Source organism: Budorcas taxicolor, chromosome 4 (genome assembly GCF_023091745.1).
Source record: "Budorcas taxicolor isolate Tak-1 chromosome 4, Takin1.1, whole genome shotgun sequence".
NCBI classification, from domain to species: domain Eukaryota; kingdom Metazoa; phylum Chordata; class Mammalia; order Artiodactyla; family Bovidae; genus Budorcas; species Budorcas taxicolor.
In genome coordinates, this window is record NC_068913.1 from 108,596,883 (window position 1) to 108,617,433 (window position 20,551).

At 40.9% G+C, this 20,551-nt stretch overlaps 1 protein-coding gene across 1 annotated transcript; it reads left to right on the plus strand.

Annotated features, from left to right (window-relative positions):
• Positions 1-7,202: 7,202 nt before the first annotated feature.
• LOC128046507 (olfactory receptor 2A12-like) lies at positions 7,203-8,136 on the plus strand. The gene is given in 2 exon segments (XM_052638624.1): positions 7,203-7,715; positions 7,717-8,136. Coding segments are annotated over 2 exon segments (933 nt in total).
• The last annotated feature ends 12,415 nt before the right edge of the window (positions 8,137-20,551 follow it).

Below are 20,551 nucleotides of genomic sequence, written 5' to 3' on the forward strand. Positions count from 1 at the left end.
CTAGGAACTAGGCCTCTGGGAAAGTGAACTCAACTGGCATGTCCTTTTTTCTCAAGGATCACAGGTTATACTATTGACTCATTTGAAGCCTAAGTTCACCAACAATTATCTTGATAACTTGTTCAAATAATCATTAAATATTATTAAAGAATTTTTCGAAGAATTAATCTTCAGCATGTAACAAATTTTCATTAAATTCATTAATGATTAAGGCGGCCTGAAACCCCTTGGAAAGGGTTTGGCAAGGGTATTTATACATAGTTTATGCAAATGCCAATCTGCTCCAGTTAATGTTTTTATTCTTATAATGAGGTCTTTATTAGTAGGAAGGTAAAAACTGGGGCAACACAATCCTGAGCCATATTCCAAAAGAGATGATAATTCCTAAATGTCAGGTCACATACCTAAAAGCCAATATTCAGCAAGCTGACTTGTAGCTGTTAATCATGCCCGCCATGTGGTAACATTTCATTGTCTGAAGAGTGAATAATTAGCTACTTTATACTGAGTTGTGTCCCTTCAAAGTTAACATATAGAAACCAGGGCCCTGGAGTACACATAAATGTGACTTTTCAGAGATAAGATTTATGGAGGTAGTTATATTAATGTGAGGTATTTATAGTGGCCCTAATTCGAAGTGACCAATGTCCTTGAAAGGAGAGAGAATATAGACATAAACAGAGGGAAGACCTTGTGAAGACATAGGGAGAAGACAGTCACCCAGAAATCAGGAAGAGTGGCCTCAGAAGAACCAAACCTGTCAACACCTTTGTCTTTGCCTACAAAACCCTAGGATTGTGAGAAAATAAACTTCTATTATTTATGTGGGGGTTAGGTTTTGGAAATCCTAGAAAACTAGGCCATTAGCTCAGAGTTACAAGACTCAAATGAATGTTAGCAGAGAACCTAAGGACATCCTACTGTTGGCTTTAAATCATCTCTAGATTACTTATAACATCTACTTGCAAGATTGTGTTTGACCTGGCTCACCCCTCTCATTGTGTATTCATAGAATAGAGTGTTTCTGGAAAATAGTGAGAGGCACTTATTAAGCATCACAGCTGTCGGAGGTACTGATAATAGGCATTACACATGAAGATATGGTACCAAACTGCCTGACCAAAAAACTTCAGAGGAAGAGCTGAGCAATGAGATGGATACAGGTGGCTCTGAAAGGGTGCAGCATCTTCCTGGGACTATAGAGGACCATGCACATGCGTAGGGATGCCTGCATGTCCAGGACTCGGATAACTACAAGGAAAAAGCGAGAAGGTTCTGAACTCACCCTCTACCTGACTTTAGGGGTCTGTACAAGTACAAGAAGTGAAGACTTGTGTGGAGAGATGAACTGCCTGCCTGAGCACTGATTTTGCTCTCCTGGTGGCCCTTCTACTTTCCTGGTTGCTCCTGCTCATTTCCCTTATCTAAAAACACTGGCATTTTTCAGGGTTGATTCTTCATATCTATTTTCTATCTACTTTCTGTGGACCTCATCTGTCTCAGTGATTACAATACATTATATACGCTTGTGCTGTTGCGCTTTGTCGCTCAGTTGTGTCCAATTCTTTGCGACCCCATGGACTGTATGTAGCCTGCCAGGCTCCTCTGTCCATGATTCTCCAGGCAAGAATATTGAAGTGGGTTGCCGTGCCCTCCCCCAGGGGATCTTCCCAAGTCAGGGATCAAACCTAGGTCTTCTGCATTGCAGGTGATTTCTTTACTGTCTGAGCCACCAGGGAAGCCCATTACATATGCTGCTAACCCATAAATTAATATCTCAATCCAGTTCTCTTCCCCAAATGTGGTGGTCCAGAACAGATGTTTGCCTGCTGCACGCTGGCCTGAAACAGTAGTGCCTGATGACTTTCTATCTCAAGAGAGTAAGTCCAGTATTCTTAAAGTCACAAACTTGGCTTAACTATAAGAGAATAGAGTTCAATCTTCATGAGTTTCTGAGTAAAAACAATTATTTGTAATGGAAGATTTTGGTAGTTCATTTCATAATAACACTTTTCAGCAGACAAAGATCGTACACTCTCCAGGGAGGATTTGGTCCTTTGAGGTGCTGTCTTAACAAGCTCCATGGGGTCCACAAATATCACATCATGACATTTAAATCATTCCAAAAGAGGGTATGGAAGAAGGCATGACTTGAAGATCAAGTACATAATAAGTGTAATTACTTGGAGATTGTTCTATGTGACATAATCCATAATATATGACTTAGACTTGTTAAATTTTCATACCAAGATCCCTCTGAGTAGGATTACCCCAGCCATTCTCCTGAGTTCTTATTTCTCTGCTTAAGTAGTTATACACACACACACACACACACACACACTCATGGATGGCAAACCTGGAGAGCAAAGCGGGGAGGGGTAGGTTTTGCTCTATTCTGTAGGGAAGACATAGAATAGTGAGAAGACGCTTAGTAATTTGTTCCCTGGGCTCGACAGGAATGTCTCTGGGGAATGGGCTGGTTTTAGGTGATCAGACTCTAAAACCCTCACACCTCAAAGCTCCTGAGCACCCTGAGTCCTATCCTTCCATCAGGACAGAAAAGGTGTCTGGGACTCCCCATCCACTGCACTCACTCCAGGGAGCAGATGACTCAGCTCCAGCCATTCCCATCTCTGTGAGTTTTCCTCTACATTCAAGCCCAAGTTGAGGAAAAGATCAGAGGTAGTACCAGTCCACAGTTGCACAAATCATTATTTATATACTAGTCAATGGTTTGATCCTGGGTCGGGAAGATTCCCCTGGAGAAGGCAATGGTAACCCACTCCAGTACTCTTGCCTGGAGAATCCCATGGACGGAGAAGCCTGGTAGGCTACAGTCCACGGGGTCGCAAAGAGTTGGACATGACTGAGCGACTTCACTTTCACTTTTCACTTTCAATGGCTTACAGATGAGGACAGAAGGCTGGCAGAAATCATCAGGTTTAGGAAGACAAAAATGGCGCTTTTGTGAAGACCCCTTTCTTGCTCTGTGCTGGGGTCTCAGAGTCACATCTGATACCCACACTGTCTAACCATAGGTTCCTCATTCCTCTGACTAGTCCCTCCCAGGTCATAGGGTTCCAGCCGTATTCTCCAGGGGTGGTGGTTCCGATCCCAGGGAAACCCTTAATCAGATCCTAGAGTGGGATTATGTGGCTCCACTGTCACTTATGTTTAGAGGAAAGTATTTGCTGCTGGAAATATGGTAGAACATTCTGCTATGAAAGCTGTTTCTCCATTTCACCTCTGTTCTGTATCTGGCGTCATGTTCAGTAAAAACATTTGCTTTATAAAAACTTTAAAAATTTAAATGCCTTCTTTCTCTCTTTTTCTTAATCACTTTTAAGAAATGGTTGTTAAAAGTATTAACCTAAGTGAAAATGTGTTCTTAAATTTAGAAATCCAAGAAGGAAAGGAAATCCAGTTAGAATGTATACTATTGATATGAGACAATCTTCTTTTGGATTCTGTTTAAGAAATATTGCTACTCTTAGATCCTCTAATTTTATTCTGGAAGATTTGCTTGTATCTTTTATGCTTAGTTCTAAAACCTACCTGGAATTTATTTTCTGTATTATATATGGTAAGGTTCATGTCTTAGTTTTCTTCCTCATGGGTAGCCACCCTACCCAGCACTGTTTATTGAAAATACCAGTGCCACCTTTCTCTTAGATCAAGCGTGTATGTGTGTGTGCTTATGTGCATGTATTTCTGAATTTCTGAGTTAACCAAGCTGTTTCATTGGCTTATTTGTTCACCCTTGCCTCAATACCACTTTGACTAATAGTTGTAGTTTTATAGTACATGATTATAATCAATAAATTCCTTTTATTTCATTTTTTATTCTCAGATATTTTGGCTATCCTTGATCTTTGACATTTTTGTATACAAAATTTAGAATAAGATTATTAATTTCCACAAATAAAGAAAATTTCCTAGAATTCTGATTTTGATTTCATTGAAAGTATGAAAATTTCATTGGAAAAGTTTAGAATCTGTACAAATTTTCCAATTTTTAAACATCTATGTATTTTCATTTTTTGCATTGACTTTTAATCCAATATTTATAACTACACTTAATTTCAACAGTTCATCTATAGTTTTTTTCTTCATATACAATTGGTATTTTGTATTTTCCATTTTAATGTGCCCTTTATTTTTCTTTTTGCCTGTTGCTGACTAGTTATGAGTCAATGTTAAATAGAAGTGTTTTCAGTGAAGCATATTAGATTTATTTTCTAACTCATAAGAAAAGCTTTTATAATTTTACCATTAAATATAATTTTTCTGTGAGTTTTGGAGATATTTTTCTCAGATTAAAGATGTTTCTTCCTATCTGATGTTTGCTAAGTCTTTGTAGGGAATAGATTCTGAATTTTATCCTTTTCATTATTATTCTGTAGTAGTTCCTGTGTGTCTTAAATGCTTTGAAGTTATCTCAGTATTGCAACTACCAGACTCTATCAGGCTCAAACATGTTTTTCCATTATTTGAGCTTTAACCTTGGTCTGTGTGTGAGAGAGACAGAGAGAGACGGAGACAAGGACAGTGACAGAGAGTTTGTATGTTTGTATTTACGTATAGGTAGTTTAGGTATGACTCTTGAAAGGATTTTGTGACTGGATTTTATTTTCTCCTTTTATTATGATTAACTATATCTTTTAATGGAGAAGGAAATGGCAACCTACTCCAGTATTCTTGCCTGTAAAATCTCATGGATGGAGGAGCCTGGCAGGCTACAGTCCATGAGGTCATAAGGAGTCAGACACGACTGGGTGACTTCACCTTCATCTATCTTTTAATGTCTTCCATTTATGCATAATGTTTTATTTACATACATAGATTTATTAATATCAGCTTAAACTGTGTTTTCTGTTCATTATAAATTTATTTGTTCCTTTATTTCTCCTTTTCTTCCTTCTGCCTGCTGTGGATTCATAATGCTTTTACTTTCTTTTCATTTGTCTTGTAATTTGGGGATCCATAGATTTTATGTAATACCTTTTAAAAATGATTTCCATTAATTGATAGTATCTAAATTTAGTCAAGTACTCTAACAAATTTCAAGTGATTCAAGATTCAATTCTTATCAAGAATAGTAATATTAACTTTCTCTATCTAATGTCCCTTTCTCTGTTTACTCATTTTCAAAAATGTAATGTCCCCTTTTAAAATGCCAAATAATCATTTTATAATCTATAGGTTACAAAACTAATCAATATCATTTTTTGAAATTATAAATGCTTTGAAAAAAATAGGTAGAGGGGATAGATGGTAACCTGGCATCTTTCATAGAATAAATGTGCAATTGAATTATAGTTATAAAATGTATAAAACATGATGATAAGAGTAAAAAGAAATCTAAGAGGATAATTAAGACTCTTGAGATAGGTTGATAGACTACAACATTGATTGAATAGGAATTCCAGAAGGTCAATACACAGTGAAACGTAGAGCATGAAGAAAGGACAACAGTCAAAGAGATGATTGTTAAGAATTTACATTTTTTGAGAATTTATTTTTTATTTATCCTATTCTGTTCTCTGAGGACATTTTTTCTAAAGATTATATCACCTTCAGTTATGAAAATGCTTGAGTGTACATTTATGTTTATGTATTGCAATCATTAAGTATAATAAATATTTGCAGTTTAAGGACTTAGGTCTATTTTTAATGCTGGAATGTTTATGGTGAAATCTCTTCACATACTATTTCTTCACCATTTTCTTCATTCTTTTCTGCTCTGGAAACTTTATCTTTTCTAAGTGCAGCCTGTCATCTATTATTCATGTCTCTAAACTCCACTTTCAAAGTATTACCCCTCTTTCTGTATTCAAGTCTGAGTGGATTCTTAATGTGACCTCGCAAGACTCTATTTTCCTCCTTAACATTAGGTTTGGAAATCATTTTCTTTATTGATTTTTAAAAATTATATGGCTATATTTCTTATTTCAGAGGTCCATAGTTGATCTGTTTTTACACACTGATTGTGTTTTCCTGCCTTCCTTATTTATTTTTAACTTATTAAACATTTGAATAAATAGCATAACCTTTATTAATGTACTGGAACATCTTAACCATCCTTAATTATATCAGAGTTTTATGAAGATTCTTCTATAAAGTTAGTTTCATCTTGAATAAATCAAATTTCAGTCATTTGCCTTGTTTTCCTCTTTAGCATGAAATTTTTTGGTATGCCTTTTAGGCACATATTTTGAGTGAAAGTCTTTTTGTTTTTGCCAGTATTTTTATTTTGATTTGGTCTTTCCACCTTTTCTTTCTTCCTCTCTTGTGGTTTTATGCTTTTTTTGCTCTTCAGATGACTTCATGGGCCCTTTACATAGAATCAGGTCCTATATAATAGTGTCTCAGGCGCTAATGATCTAGTGCCAGAGCCAGCAAGCATACTGGCTTCCTTGTAATCACTGTATCTAGCAGCCCAACAGCAGTGTGTTTTGTTTTGCTTTGTTTTTATCTCATTTTATGGGCCCAACCCAAGCCTGTAGTTTCAATCAACCATATTCATACCCCATATCCCAAAACCTGTCCTGACCACATACCAGCTGAGTTCCAGGTATGATTCTCTGATTTCATAGTTGGACCATATCGTGTTTCTGATTAATTTGTTTGAAGAATTGTCTCGCTTTACACTCTGGTTGTGTATTTGGGGGGTTTCATTTTATTTTTTATTTCTATGTGTTTGAAGTACAGGAGAACCTAAGAACTCATCTTGAGGATGAATATTTACTTTCTCCTTAATAAAATATAAATCAATAGTTTAAGTATACTGATAAAATTGTTCAGCATCATTAAACTTCATTTTCTGTGAGAAAATAGAGATTAGTGAAAATAGTGGTAAATGAAACAATTTGCCACTATCTTCTCATTAGCTTCAGCTAACGAATTTTAAGAAATGACAAATATTTTATTTTTTGAAAAGAAGACAGAGATCCCAATTTTTATGCAAAATCTACTAATTTTAAAAATTGATCAATAACTAAAATTTTTAAAATGTCAATAAAAAGCAAAGTATCTAATCAATATCACAGGACTTTGGGCTGATTGGATCCAGGAATTACTGATTTGTGACCTCTGGTATAAATTCTCACTTTGTATGAGCATATCAACTTTTTTCCTTCTCTGCCCCTCAGCTCTAAAATTTCTGTCCCAAGTGCAGCATTTTATTTATCTGCCAAAAGAGCATGGGAAGCAATCAGACATGGATCTCAGAAGTCATCCTGCTGGGATTCCAAGTTGACCCAGAACTTGAAGTTTTCCTCTTTGGCCTCTTCTTGTTATTCTACAGCCTCACGCTGCTGGGGAACGCGGTCATCCTGGGGCTCATCTGCCTGGACCCCAGACTGCACACCCCCATGTACTTCTTCCTGTCACACCTGGCCATCGCCGACATGGCCTATGCCTCAAGCACTGTCCCTAAGATGCTGGCGAATCTTATAATGCAGAAGAAGACCATCTCTTTTGCTCCATGCATACTTCAGACGTTTCTGTATCTGGCATTTGCCGTCACAGAGTGTCTGATTCTGGTGGCGATGTCCTGCGATCGGCACGTGGCCGTCTGCCACCCCCTGTGCTACTCGGTCATCACCAGCCGGAGAGTGTGCACAGCCCTGGCTGCCACGTGCTGGGTTTCCAGCTTCCTCTTGGCTCTGGTCCATATTTCCCTCATTCTGAGGCTACCCTTCTGTGGGCCACAAAAAAATAAACCACTTTTTCTGTCAGATCATATCAGTATTCAGATTGGCCTGTGCCGACACCAGGCTCAACCACATCGTCCTCTCTCTCGGCTCGGTGTTTGTCTTAGTCGGGCCCCTCTGCCTGGTGCTGGGCTCCCACGCGCGCATCCTGGCCGCCGTCCTGAGGATCCAGCCCGCTGAGGGCCGCAGGAAGGCCTTCTCCGCCTGCTCCTCCCGCCTCTGCGTGGTCGGGCTCTTCTTCGGCACTGCCATCCTCATGTACTTGGCGCCCAAGTCCAGCCATTCTCAGGAACAAAGGAAGATTCTGTCGCTGTTGTACAGCCTTTTCAACCCTATGCTGAATCCTTTAATCTACAGTTCGAGGAATGCAGAGGTGAAGGGTGCCCTGAGGAGATTTCTGGAGAAGAAGAGATCGTTGTGAGAGACGATTTGAAGTGTGGTGTGTGAGCCTGTCTTCATGACTCTGAAACCTTGAATGTCTTTTTGAGTCCTTTAATTTAACAAACCCTGTACTCTTTATCTTTGGAATTCTTATAAAATGAGAAAATAAATACCTTTACTGTTTAAGCTCTTGATAGTAGCTCTGAGTTAAACATTACAAAATAGAAAACACAGTCTAACCCTATTCATGAATACAAATGCAAATATCTTAAAATATTAGTAAAACAAGTCCATAAAAGTAAAAGTAAATTATGATAAAGTTTTTATCCTGAAACGTCAATAACTGTTTAACTTTCAAACAATGAAAAAAAAATTGTCATGTTAACAAAATATACAATGAAGAAATTGTTTGAAAAAATTTAACATCAATTAATGGTAAGACTCCTTTCAACCTAAAGAAGATTTACTTCCAAAATGTAAATAAAACAATAAGAATAATAAATTAACTTCTTAATATAATCCATAATTAAAATGAAATTTTATAAAACGTCACCATAAATAACAAATTTGAAATGCTTAGAAATAAATCTAACAAAGGATGTACAAAACTATAAAGAGACAATTAGAAAAATTACTGAGGCACTATGGTAACTAAATAAACATATATATGATATGAGATATATCAGGCTCTTGAATTGAGAGACATAATATTGCAAATATTTAGTATCTCCAAATTGATGAATATATTAAGTGTAATTCTAATAACTATCTTACAATATCTCAGAAATGTGTGGGTATCTGCAGAACTTGAAAAGCTGATTCTAAAATATGAAGAGCAACAGCTAGACCAAGCACCATTAAAAAGGATGAAGTACAAGGTGAGAGAATTTTACAAAATGTACTATAAAGTGCAAAGAAGTAAAACAGTGTAGTCTTTATCCAGGGATTCACCAATAAACAAACTGAAAAAAAAAAAAAAAGTAAGCAAGCTGACTCATGACTTTATAAACAGTTGCTATATGAGTCCATATATGGCATGGAAGATCACTGGGGAAAGGAAGGGCTTTGCAGGAAATACTTTTGGTACTATTGAGTAACCATGTAGATACTCAAGCATGCTAAAAAACCATTCCTAGCATTTTCAAGTCCTAAGTGTCAAAGGCAAAACTATAAAGCTTTTGAAAGTATGAAAGGGAAGGATTTTTAAACCAATGTGCAAATGAGCCACCAGAGAAAACACTGATAAATTTGACTAGGTGGGAATTAAAAATATCTATTAACCAACAAAGAGCTTAAAAAGACTGAGAAGACAAGACAGAGATTCCTATTTTACTGGATCTTCTAATTTATCAGGTCTCAAACATCATAGACTTCAAATTTCTTCCTCAAAGACCAGCATATTTCAGAGCCCCGCTTGTCAGAACTAAGTGAGTTTCTATCACATATCTCTGAAATGTCTCTTTGTCATGACATTTTAAACTATCTGAAGTTTTCCTCCTTTGTATTTGCTCATAGGTTTATTTACAGTTTACAATCTCTAACTAACAAAATCACTATCACCAGAAGTATCCACTTTGTCTTCCTCATAGCTGTGTCTGTAGTAACTAGAGCAGAACAAGACACAGAGAAAGCCCTCCTTAAATCTCTGTAGACAAACTGACCAAAAGGCATCCCCAAGTTTTCTTCTTGAAACCAAGGAGCACTCAAGTTAGGGTAGAGACAGATACATTTTTATTTTATACTTTTTTAAAAAATTAAATTTATTATTTATTATTATTCTTTTTTTTTACTTTACAATATTGTATTGGTTTTGCCATACATTGACATGAATCTGCCACGGGTGTACACGTGTTCCCTGTTCTGAACCCCCCTCCCACCTCCCTCCCCGTACCATCCCTCTGGGTCGTCCCAGTGCACCAGCCCCAAGCATCCTGTATCCTGCCTCAAACCTGGACTGGCGATTCGTTTCTTATATGATACTGTACATGTTTCAATGCCCTTCTCCCAAATCATCCCACCCTCTCCCTCTCCCACAGAGTCCACAAGACTGTTCTATACATCTGTGTCTCTTTTGCTGTCTCGCATACAGGGTTATCATTACCATCTTTCTAAATTCCATAAATATGTATTAGTATACTGTATTGGTGTTTTTCTTTCTGGCTTACTTCACTCTGTATAATCGGCTCCAGTTTCATCCACTTCATTAGAACTGATTCAAATGTATTCTTTTTAATGGCTGAGTAATACTCCATTGTGTATATGTACCACAGCTTTCTTATCCATTTGTCTGCTGATGGACATCTAGGTTGCTTCCATGTCCTGGCTATTATAAACAGTGCTGCGATGAACACTGGGGAACACGTGTCTCTTTCAATTCTGGTTTCCTTGGTGTGTATGCCCAACAGTGGGATTGCTGGGTCATAAGGCAGTTCTATTTGCAGTTTTTAAGGAATCTCCACACTGTTTTCCATAGTGGCTGTTATTTTATACTTTTAATTCTCAGTTTTTAAACATTAGAAGACCAAGCAATAGAGAGGCTGAGTAATTTGACTCAGAGAGTCAACAATTTGACCCAGAGTCATTGTTGAGGTAGCATATGAAAAAGTTGGTGCTAATGTTGTAGCCACGTGTTCTGGGAAATAAACTCACTCAGAAGGACAGAGCAGATAGTGGAGTGCAGTTTATTACACCGGCGGGCAAGGCAGAGTCTTCTCTTAGCCAAGGACCCTGACCAACTTTTGTGAAAACCTTAAGCGTACTGCTCAAGCCCACATTCCCAAATTCCTTGAACCTAGCCTGGAAAGTGTTAAAGGGAGATACAATCAGGTTACAGCCACGATTCATAATCAGAAGGGTCAGCTGGTTATACAGTGTAGCATACAGCAATGGGTGCCATAAAGATTACAAAGGTGACTGACTACATAGGGGATTATTAGATTCTTTTTGGTGACGGGAAATCTCGGTATGGAAGCTGGTGTTTATCTGTCTGGGAGTCCAGTTTGGCCGTAGGTATGTTATCCCCATGGCTACCAGGCACATGGTCCAAAGCTCACTGAAAGTGCAAGATGGAGTTTCCTTCTTTTTCAAGATGGAATCAGCTCAGCCTGTTTCTTTCCTCCCTCATTCCCCACCCTCTTGATGCTCTCAACTTCCAGTGTGAGCATCACTCATCAGGATGTACTGCATTTTAGGTTTCCTGGTATATATTTGGGTAAATGAATTTACCCTCTGTGATAGAGTTAACGACATGTTGGAGAATACAAGGTCCACATAACAGAATCAACAGAACAACTATAACAATGGTTAATATAGTTTTCACCAATCACCCTTTACCCATGATAGAATAGAAGTCCAAAAAGGGAGATTATCATCAGACATAGCTTTCACCTGACCTTTCATGTTATCTATTTACCATTGCCAGATAAATCAGGAATATATACACAACATTCAACTTTAATTATAGCACAGGTCCCTCCTTGTGCTGACGCTATCGTCAGTCTCAAGATGATACCAGCAAGTCCTTGTAGCAGCAGTTGCTTGTAGAGCTTCATCTCTGTTTCTTCTTTAAGATGATCTTGGTTTCTTGGGGATCAGTGGGGTCCTTTTGTGTAGTCCACTTGGTGTCCTCTGGGTCTGTGTGGTATGCTCTCTTCAGCCTTGTGTGGTGGATCCAGGGAGTGACACCTGCAACTTTAACTGCAGTAGAAGGGGTCAAAACAACAGAATATGGACCCTTCCAATGTGGGGCCAAGGAGTCGTGTTTCCAGCCCTTGACCCACACCAGATTCCTGGGCACAAATTCATGAATCTGTTCCCCAAGGGGAACAGCACCCTTTCTTGTACAAACTTTGTTACCTGACTTATTACCTTACCCAGTTGTTCCATCTGCTGTGAAATCTCATCTCCCCTTACCCGAGGCAAATTGGTGACACCTGTTTTACAATGGGAAAGTGAAAGAAAGTGAAAGTGAAGTCGCTCAGTCTGTGTCTGACTCTTTGTGACCCCATGGACTGCAGCCTACCAGGCTCCTTCGTCCGTGGGATTCTCCAGGCAAGAGTACTGGAGTGGGTTACTGTTTCCTTCTCCAGGAGATCTTCCCAACCCAGGGATCAAACCTGGGTCTCCCACATTGCAGGCAAACGCTTTACCATCTGAGTCACCAGGGAAGCTTTTACAATGGGAGGGGGCCTCCAATACACAATTTCGTATGGAGAATAGCCATGGGACCATAGAGTCATCCTGAGTCTGAGCAGAGCCTTTGGAAGGAAGTCCACCCAGGAGCAGTCAGTCTCTATGATCCACTTGGAGAGGGTCTCTTTTAAGTGTCCAGTTGGTTCATTCCACCATCTCAGAACTCTGGGGCCTATATGCTGTATATAATTTCCACTTGATATTTAGAGCTTTACATACCTGTTCAATTAAGTCGACTACAAAGACAGGGCCATTGTCTGATCCTATACTGGTTGGAAACCCAAGCTGGGGATTATTTCTCAAAGCAGACAGCGAGCCACTTCATTTGCTCTTTTCTTTTTTTTTTTTTAATTTTTATTTTTACTTTATTTTACTTTACAATACTGTATTGGCTTTGCCATACATTGACATGAATCCACCACGGGTGTACATGCGATCCCAAACATGAACCCCACCCTCCCACCTCCCTCCCCACAACATCCCTCTGGGTCATCCCCATGCACCAGCCCCAAGCATCCTGTATCCTGCATCGGACATAGACTGGCGATTCGATTCTTACATGATAGTATACAAGTTTCAATGCCATTCTCCCAAATCATCCCACCCTCTCCCTCTCCCTCTGAGTCCAAAAGTCTGCTATACACATCTGTGTCTTTTTTGCTGTCTTGCATACAGGGTCATCATTACCATCTTTCTAAATTCCATATATATGCGTTAGTATACTGTATTGGTGTTTTTCTTTCTGGCTTACTTCACTCTGTATAATCGGCTCCAGTTTCATCCATCTCATCAGAACTGATTCAAATGTATTCTTTTTAACAGCTGAGTAATACTCCATTGTGTATATGTACCACAGCTTTCTTATCCATTCATCTGCTGATGGACATCTAGGTTGTTTCCATGTCCTGGCTATTATAAACAGTGCTGCGATGAACATTGGGGTACATGTCTTTCAATTCTGGTTTCCTCAGTGTGTATGCCCAGCAGTGGGATTGCTGGGTCATATGGCAGTTCTATTTGCAATTTTTTAAGGAATCTCCACACTATTCTCCATAGTGGCTGTACTAGTTTGCATTCCTACCAACAGTGTAGGAGGGTTCCCTTTTCTCCACACCCTCTCCAGCATTTATTGCGTGCAGATTTTTGGATGGCAGCCATTCTAACTGGTGTGAAGTGGTACCTCATTGTGGTTTTGATTTGCATTTCTCTAATAATGAGTGATGTTGAGCATCTTTTCATGTGTTTGTTAGCCATCCGTATGTCTTCTTTGGAGAAATGTCTATTTAGTTCTTTGGCCCACTTTTTGATTGGGTCGTTAATTTTTCTGGAATTGAGCTGCATAAGTTGCTTGTATATTTTTGAGATTAGTTGTTTGTCAGTTGCTTCATTTGCTATTATTTTCTCCCATTCAGAAGGCTGTCTTTTCACCTTGCTTATATTTTCCTTTGTTGTGCAGAAGCTTTTAATTTTAATTAGATCCCATTTGTTTATTTTTGCTTTTATTTCCAGAATTCTGGGAGGTGGATCATAGAGGATCCTGCTGTGATTTATGTCGGAGAGTGTTTTGCCTATGTTCTCCTCTAGGGGTTTTATAGTTTCTGGTCTTACATTTAGATCTTTAATCCATTTTGAGTTTACTTTTGTGTGCGGTGTTAGAAAGTGATCTAGTTTCATTCTTTTACAAGTGGTTGACCAGTTTTCCCAGCACCACTTGTTAAAGAGATTGTCTTTAGTCCATTGTATATTCTTGCCTCCTTTGTCAAAGATAAGGTGTCCATATGTGTGTGGATTTATCTCTGGGCTTTCTATTTTGTTCCATTGATCTATATTTCTGTCTTTGTGCCAGTACCATACTGTCTTGATGACTGTGGCTTTGTAGTAGAGTCTGAAGTCAGGCAAGTTGATTCCTCCAGTTCCATTCTTCTTTCTCAAGATTGCTTTGGCTATTCGAGGTTTTTTGTATTTCAGTTGGGGTTGGGAAGGCCTCCACCCATCCTGAGAAGGTACATACCATGAGTGTCAGCAGGGTTTAAAGTCCACTTAGAGTGCCTTTTATCTGTATTCCTGGAGGTTTTTGTTTATGTCCAGGGGCAGCATTGCCCTTTTTCATTTTTGGTGGCCCTTTCTGCTTCAGCCAGCTGGTCTTGGGCCAGGGTATACTGTGGGAGAGTTAAAGTTAACTCAGGCATATTTGAGAGTACACAGGTTCTGATAGATCCCCCACCAGCTGGCCCACATTTCTCAGCCACATGTTTTGAGGCTTTATCTGCTAGTTGGTTTCCCCATGTTTGTGGGGTGTCTTCCTTTTGGTGACCCCAAAAATGCATCACTGCTACCTTTTCAGGTTCCCATATAGCAACTAATAGAGTGGAGATTTCTTGTTTTTAATATCCTTCTGTTGGCTGTCAGAAGACCTCGCTCTTTATATAAAGCCCAGTGTACATGTAAAGTAGCAAAAGCATACCTGGAGTCTGTGTAAATGTTTGTCTTCTTGCCTTTTGAGAGCTGGAGGGCCCGGATGAGAGCACATAGTTCGGCCCGTCGAGCAGACCAGTGTGAGGGCAGAGAGCTGGCCTCAGCGATGGCTTCTTCCGTGACGACTGCGCATCCCGACAGTCGTTGTCCTTGTTTCGCCAGGCTGGTGCCTTTGTGTACAGGCCCCACTCTGGGTCTGTGATTGGCTGGTCTCTCAAGTCAGGTCTGCTGGCATAAACTTCTTCTAGGATTTCCTTGCAATCGTGTGAGGGCCCACCTTCTCCCACAGGAAGGAGAGTGGCCGGATGCAGGGCCTGACAAGGCTCAATAGTAACCTGGGGATTCTCACATAACAGTCCCTGATATTGAGTAATCCGGGATGTCGACAGCCATTTATAGGGGTCCCCTCACAGGAGAGTGTTGACCTCATGCGGGACTTTTACTATCAAATCTTGGCCCAAAGTCAGCTTGGTTGCCTCCTGGACCAGTAAGGCAACCTCAGCAACTGTCCGTAAGCATCCCAGCCACCCAGGGGCAACATTGTCCAGCCGATTTGAGAGATAAGTCATGGGTCTGTCCCATGTCCCCGTATTCTGGGACAACACTCCCATATCCACCTTGTCCTTTTCAGTTACGTAAAGAGTCAACGGCTTAGCAAGGTCTGGCAGGCCCAAGGCGGGTGCGGATGTCATTGTACCGGGTTTGAGTTCTATTACCAGTGAGACTTGTTTTGCAAGCCTGGGGGGGTTCTGCCCAGACCTCAGGGAAGTGTTGAGTTACCTCTCTCTCTTGACTGTTTAGCCTGTTCGGTTTCCTTTCTGGGATATCGTGCAATCTCCATTCATCTTGAGGGGTTACTGAGAGGAAGAGTAAATAGGTGGTTGAGCCCACTTGAAGAGTGGGTCTTTCGTGGGAGGAAAGGTCACTCGTGTCCCCCATTTAGACAGTAAGTCTCTTCCAAACTAAGGTACTGGGCATTCAGGGATATATAAACATTCATGAATCCCTTGGTGCCCCCCATCTGACATTTTCAGGGTAGGCTAGAGACACAAAGGCTGCATTTATCACCATCTGAGACCCAGCAGCCTCAGGATCTATGAAGTCTATTGGTCTCGCACAGTCTTTTGTAGAACTCAGAGGGTGATTCACTTTCCCTTTGAATCACTTCAGAGGGTTTTGCCATACTCATAGGTTTTCAGGCCTCGCTCTTGAGACCTTGTAAAATAGCCACCCAATACCTCTCCAGGTGGCCCCTCCCTTCCTCCATGTTACAGTCCCCACCGGGCCTCTCATCGGGGTGGCTGATTCTGCCCACGGCTGTGGGTGTGCAGTACCCTCAAGTGCCATTTCTCTTAACCATTTTCTGGCCTCTGTTAGGAGCCTGTATCTTTCCTCAGTGCTGAAAAGGGAGACTAGTAGTTGGATTATGTCATCCCATGTAGGGCAGTGGGCTTGAAAAATAGTCTCCATTAGGCTAATCATGGCTTGTGGCTCCCCCGAGTACAGTGGAGTGTGTCTCTGCCAGTTTAATATATCTGTACAGGAAAATGGCTGGTAATAATAGGCTACAGGGGGCTGATGGTAGTGCCCCATGCGTCCTGAACCAGAGGCTGTTGTAGCTCTCTGAGGGGCACCTGTAGTGGGGTTCTTTCCCCCTGTTCCCTGGTGGAGCGCAGCCTCTAATTCCTGTGTTTTCTTCCCCCTTCCCATCAGTACTCTCCAGGAGGGGTGGATACAATCTAGGTGATCCGGCTGAGGTGAATCCTGGGGGCATTGACCAGAAGTGTCCATCGCTGAGATTGGAGCCTGCCGAAACTGTGGCTCTACGATCTCCGGGAGAGCTGGCGGAGGAGCAGCGGCTGTTGCAGGAACTTCACCTGGCCCTGGATCGGTCAGTAAGGCGGCCTCCAGTCCTGGTGGTGCACTGGGCTGTGGGCATGTAATCGTCCAGTATGGGGGAGATCATCCCCATCCAAATGCTCTAGAATTTCTTTTTTATCATCAGTCAGTTTTTATGCCATTAATATTTTTCCCTTTCCCTTCTGGATACAAAACCTTGTCCAAGTGGGAGGGTCTTGAGCTAACCCTAGGCATGAGTCAATATGTGGATATTGATCCAGGTGTCCCAGCTCTTCTCTGACTACTGTATAGACTGCTTCCACTATTTTTAAGTTCACAGTGTCTTCTGGCAGCCATCCTACAGCCATAGGGGGCCATTTGACCTCACAGAGTATGTGGAGGCAGTTAAGCATCATATTCACCCCATAGTCTCCTCCAAATTCCTTATTAAAATTTTTAATCATGCACTCCAGTACAGTTGCCTTAGATTGATTTCCTCCCATCTTGCTTACCTTCTCGGACCTTCTTCTACTTTTCCTTCTCTTTCTGTCTACGAAGTTCTCTGTACCCTATGCACTTCTGATATTTCCACTCAATGAAACACTTAAATTGCCATATCACCTCTTTCCTAATTGGGGTAAGAAGAGCCTTACCTGCCAGATCCCAGAGAGAGAAGGGGGATCAGCATGTCTTCATCTGCCTGTTGGCATGGTCAAACCAGAACACCACGTGATCCAAGACTGTTTCTCCCTTAACTTTTAAAGTCCGTTCTGACTTGGTGGTCTTGATCAGGTGCAGATGAAAACACAGATGGGTTAAATAGCCCACGTCCCAGGCTGTCTCCAGAAAAGCCAATTTATACCCACTTATATATTCCCCTCCCCTCCTTCTAGCCTGACAATTCTGAGGGGCTCAGGAATTTCATGGCAGATGGGACACTTCCTAGGGGATGGCAGAAGACCAAGTTTCTTCTAACAAACCCCTGGCGATTGCTTGGTAATAATTGTCCCCAAGATGGCATGGACACCACCTCCTAAATGACATTCACAAATTTCCTTCTTAAGCCCTAACACACTCGTCAACCTGTGTACCAAGCAATTGCTGCCACCTGCCTATTCCAGTCTCCTGCAGGTCCGTGCCCCTTTTAGTCCCTTCCATGGGGGTGATCAGGCCCCTTCTTCCACCCTGCTGGGTGGGTTCCTCCTCACCTGAGTGGTTAGTTCCCCTGCTGTCGTCCACTAACTGCTAACGTGAAAGGTCTGGGCGTTGAGAAGCAGAATCCTTCCAGAAGGGCTAGGTGCCTTCCCCCCTCCAGAAGATTCGAGTCGCAAGGCCTCAGAGTAGTCCCAAATGGGACTTGTCTCCTCAAAGTGAGGAGTTTTCTAGTCAATGCACCAAATGTTGTAGCCACGTGTTCCAGGCGACAAATTCACTCAGAGGGACAATGTAGATAGCGGAGTGCAGCTTATTACACTGGTGGGCCCAAGGCGGAGTCTCCTCTTAGCCAAGGACCCCGACCGACTTTTGTGAAAACCTTATGTACCTTAAGTGTACTGCTTATGCCCACATCCCCAAATTCCTTAAACCTAGGGAGATACAATCAGGTTACAGCCACGATTCATAATCAGAAGGGTCAGCTGGCTATACACTGTAGCATACACCAATGGGTGCCATAAAGATTACAAAGGTGACTGACTACATAGGGGATTATTGCATTCTTTTTGGTGACGGGAAATCTTGGTATGGCGTCTGGTTTTTATCAGTCTGGGAGGCCAGTTTGGCTGTAGGTATATTATCCCCATGGCTACCAGGCACATGGTCCAAAGCTCACTGAAAGTGCAAGATGGAGTTTCCTTCTTTTTCAAGATGGAGTCAGCTCAGCCTGTTCCTTTCCTCCCTCACTAAAACATGGGTAATCTAGATCCAGAGCCTGTATTCTTAATCGAATTATATATGCAGGTGTAGTTTATACCAAGAATCCAATGATTCCACACAATACCTAGATATTTCTCTCCTCTGTCCCAAGGAGAAAAAGTTAGCAAAAATTACCAAAGGAGAATAAAGATAAGACAAAAGTAGAAAGAAAAATGAGATATTTAATTCCCAAAACAATCTTCAAGAAAGAAAGCAGTATGAATATTTGTTTAGGGGAACAATATGGTTGATAAACTATTTTCAGATGTTTTGGTGGTAGAACTTTTCTGGCATAACGATATTTAAAATTTATAAAGAAGCAAAGAGAAACAAAGAAATAGAGGAAAACAGTAGAATGGGAAAGACTAGAGATCTCCTCAAGAAAGTTAGAGATATCAAGGGAATATTTCATGCAAAGATGGGCACAATAAAGGACATAAATGGCATGGAACTAGAAGAAGCAGAAAATATTAAGAAGAGGTGGCAAGAATACACAGAAGAACAATACAAAAAACATCTTCATGACTCAGATAACCATGATGATGTGATCACTCACCTAGAGCCAGACATACTGGAATGTAAAGTCAAGTGGGCCTTAGGAAGCATGACCATAAAGTTAGTGGAGCTGATGGAATTCCAGTTGAGGTATTTCAAATGCCCAAAGATGATGCTGTTAAAGTGCTGCACTCAATATGCCAGCAAATCTGGAAAACTCAGCAGTGGCCACAGGACTGGAAAAGGTCAGTTTTCATTCCAATCCCAAAGAAAAGCAATGCCAAAGAATGTTCAAACTACTATACAACTAAACTCATCTCACACACTAACAAAGTAATGCTCAAAATTCTCCAAGCCAGGCGTCTACAGTGCATGAACTGTTAACTTTCAGATGTTCAATCTGGATTTATAAACTGCAGAGGAAGCAGAGATCAAATTGCCAACATCTGCTGGATCATCAAAAAAGCAAGAGAGTTCCAAGAAAACATCTACGTTTGCTTTATTGACTACACCAAAATCTTTGACTGTGTGGATCACAACAAACTGTGGAAAATTCTGAAAGAGATGGGAATACCAGACCACCTGACCTGCCTCCTGAGAAAACTGCATGCAGGTCAAGAAGCAACAGTTAGAACCAGACATGGAACACGACTGGTTCCAAATTGGGAAAGGAGTATATCAAGGCTGTATATTGTCACCCTGCTTATTTAACTTCTATGCAGAGTACACCATGTGAAATGCTAGGCTGGATGAAGCACAAGCTGAAATCAAGATTGCCAGGGGAAATATTAATAACTTCAGATATGCAAATGACACTACCCTTGTGATAGAAAGTGCAGAGGGAATGAAGAGCCTCTTGATGAAAGTAAAAGAGGAGAGTGGAAAACCTAGCTTAAAACTCAGCATTCAGAAAACTATGATCATGGCATCTGGTCCCATCAGTTCATGGCAAATAGAGGGGGAAACAATGGAAACAGTGACAGACTATTTTGGGGGGCTCCAAAATCACTGCAAATGGTGACTGCAGCCATGAAATTAAAAGATACTTGCTCCTTGGAAGAAAACCTATGACCAACCTAGGCATTATATTTAAAAGAAGAGACATCACTTGGCCGACGAAGGTCTGTCTGGTCAAAGCAATGGTTTTTCCAGTAGTCATGTATGGATGTGAGAGTTGGACTATAAAGAAAGGTGAGCGCCAAAGAATTGATGCTTTTGAACTGTGGTATTGGAGAAGACTCTTGAGAGTCCCTTGGACTGCAAGGAGATCCAACCAGTCCATCCTAAAGGAAATCAGTCCTGAACATTCATTGGAAGAACTGATGTTGAAGCTGAAGCTCCAGTACTTTGGCCACCTGAGGTGAGAAACTGACTCCTTGGAAAAGACCCTGATGCTGGAAAAGATTGAATGTAGAAGGAAAAGGGAATGACAGAGGATGAGATGGTTGAATGGCATCAGCAACTCGATAGACATGAGTCTGAGCAAGCTCCGGGAGTTGGTGATGGATAGGGAAGCCTGGCATGCTGCAGTCCATGGGGTT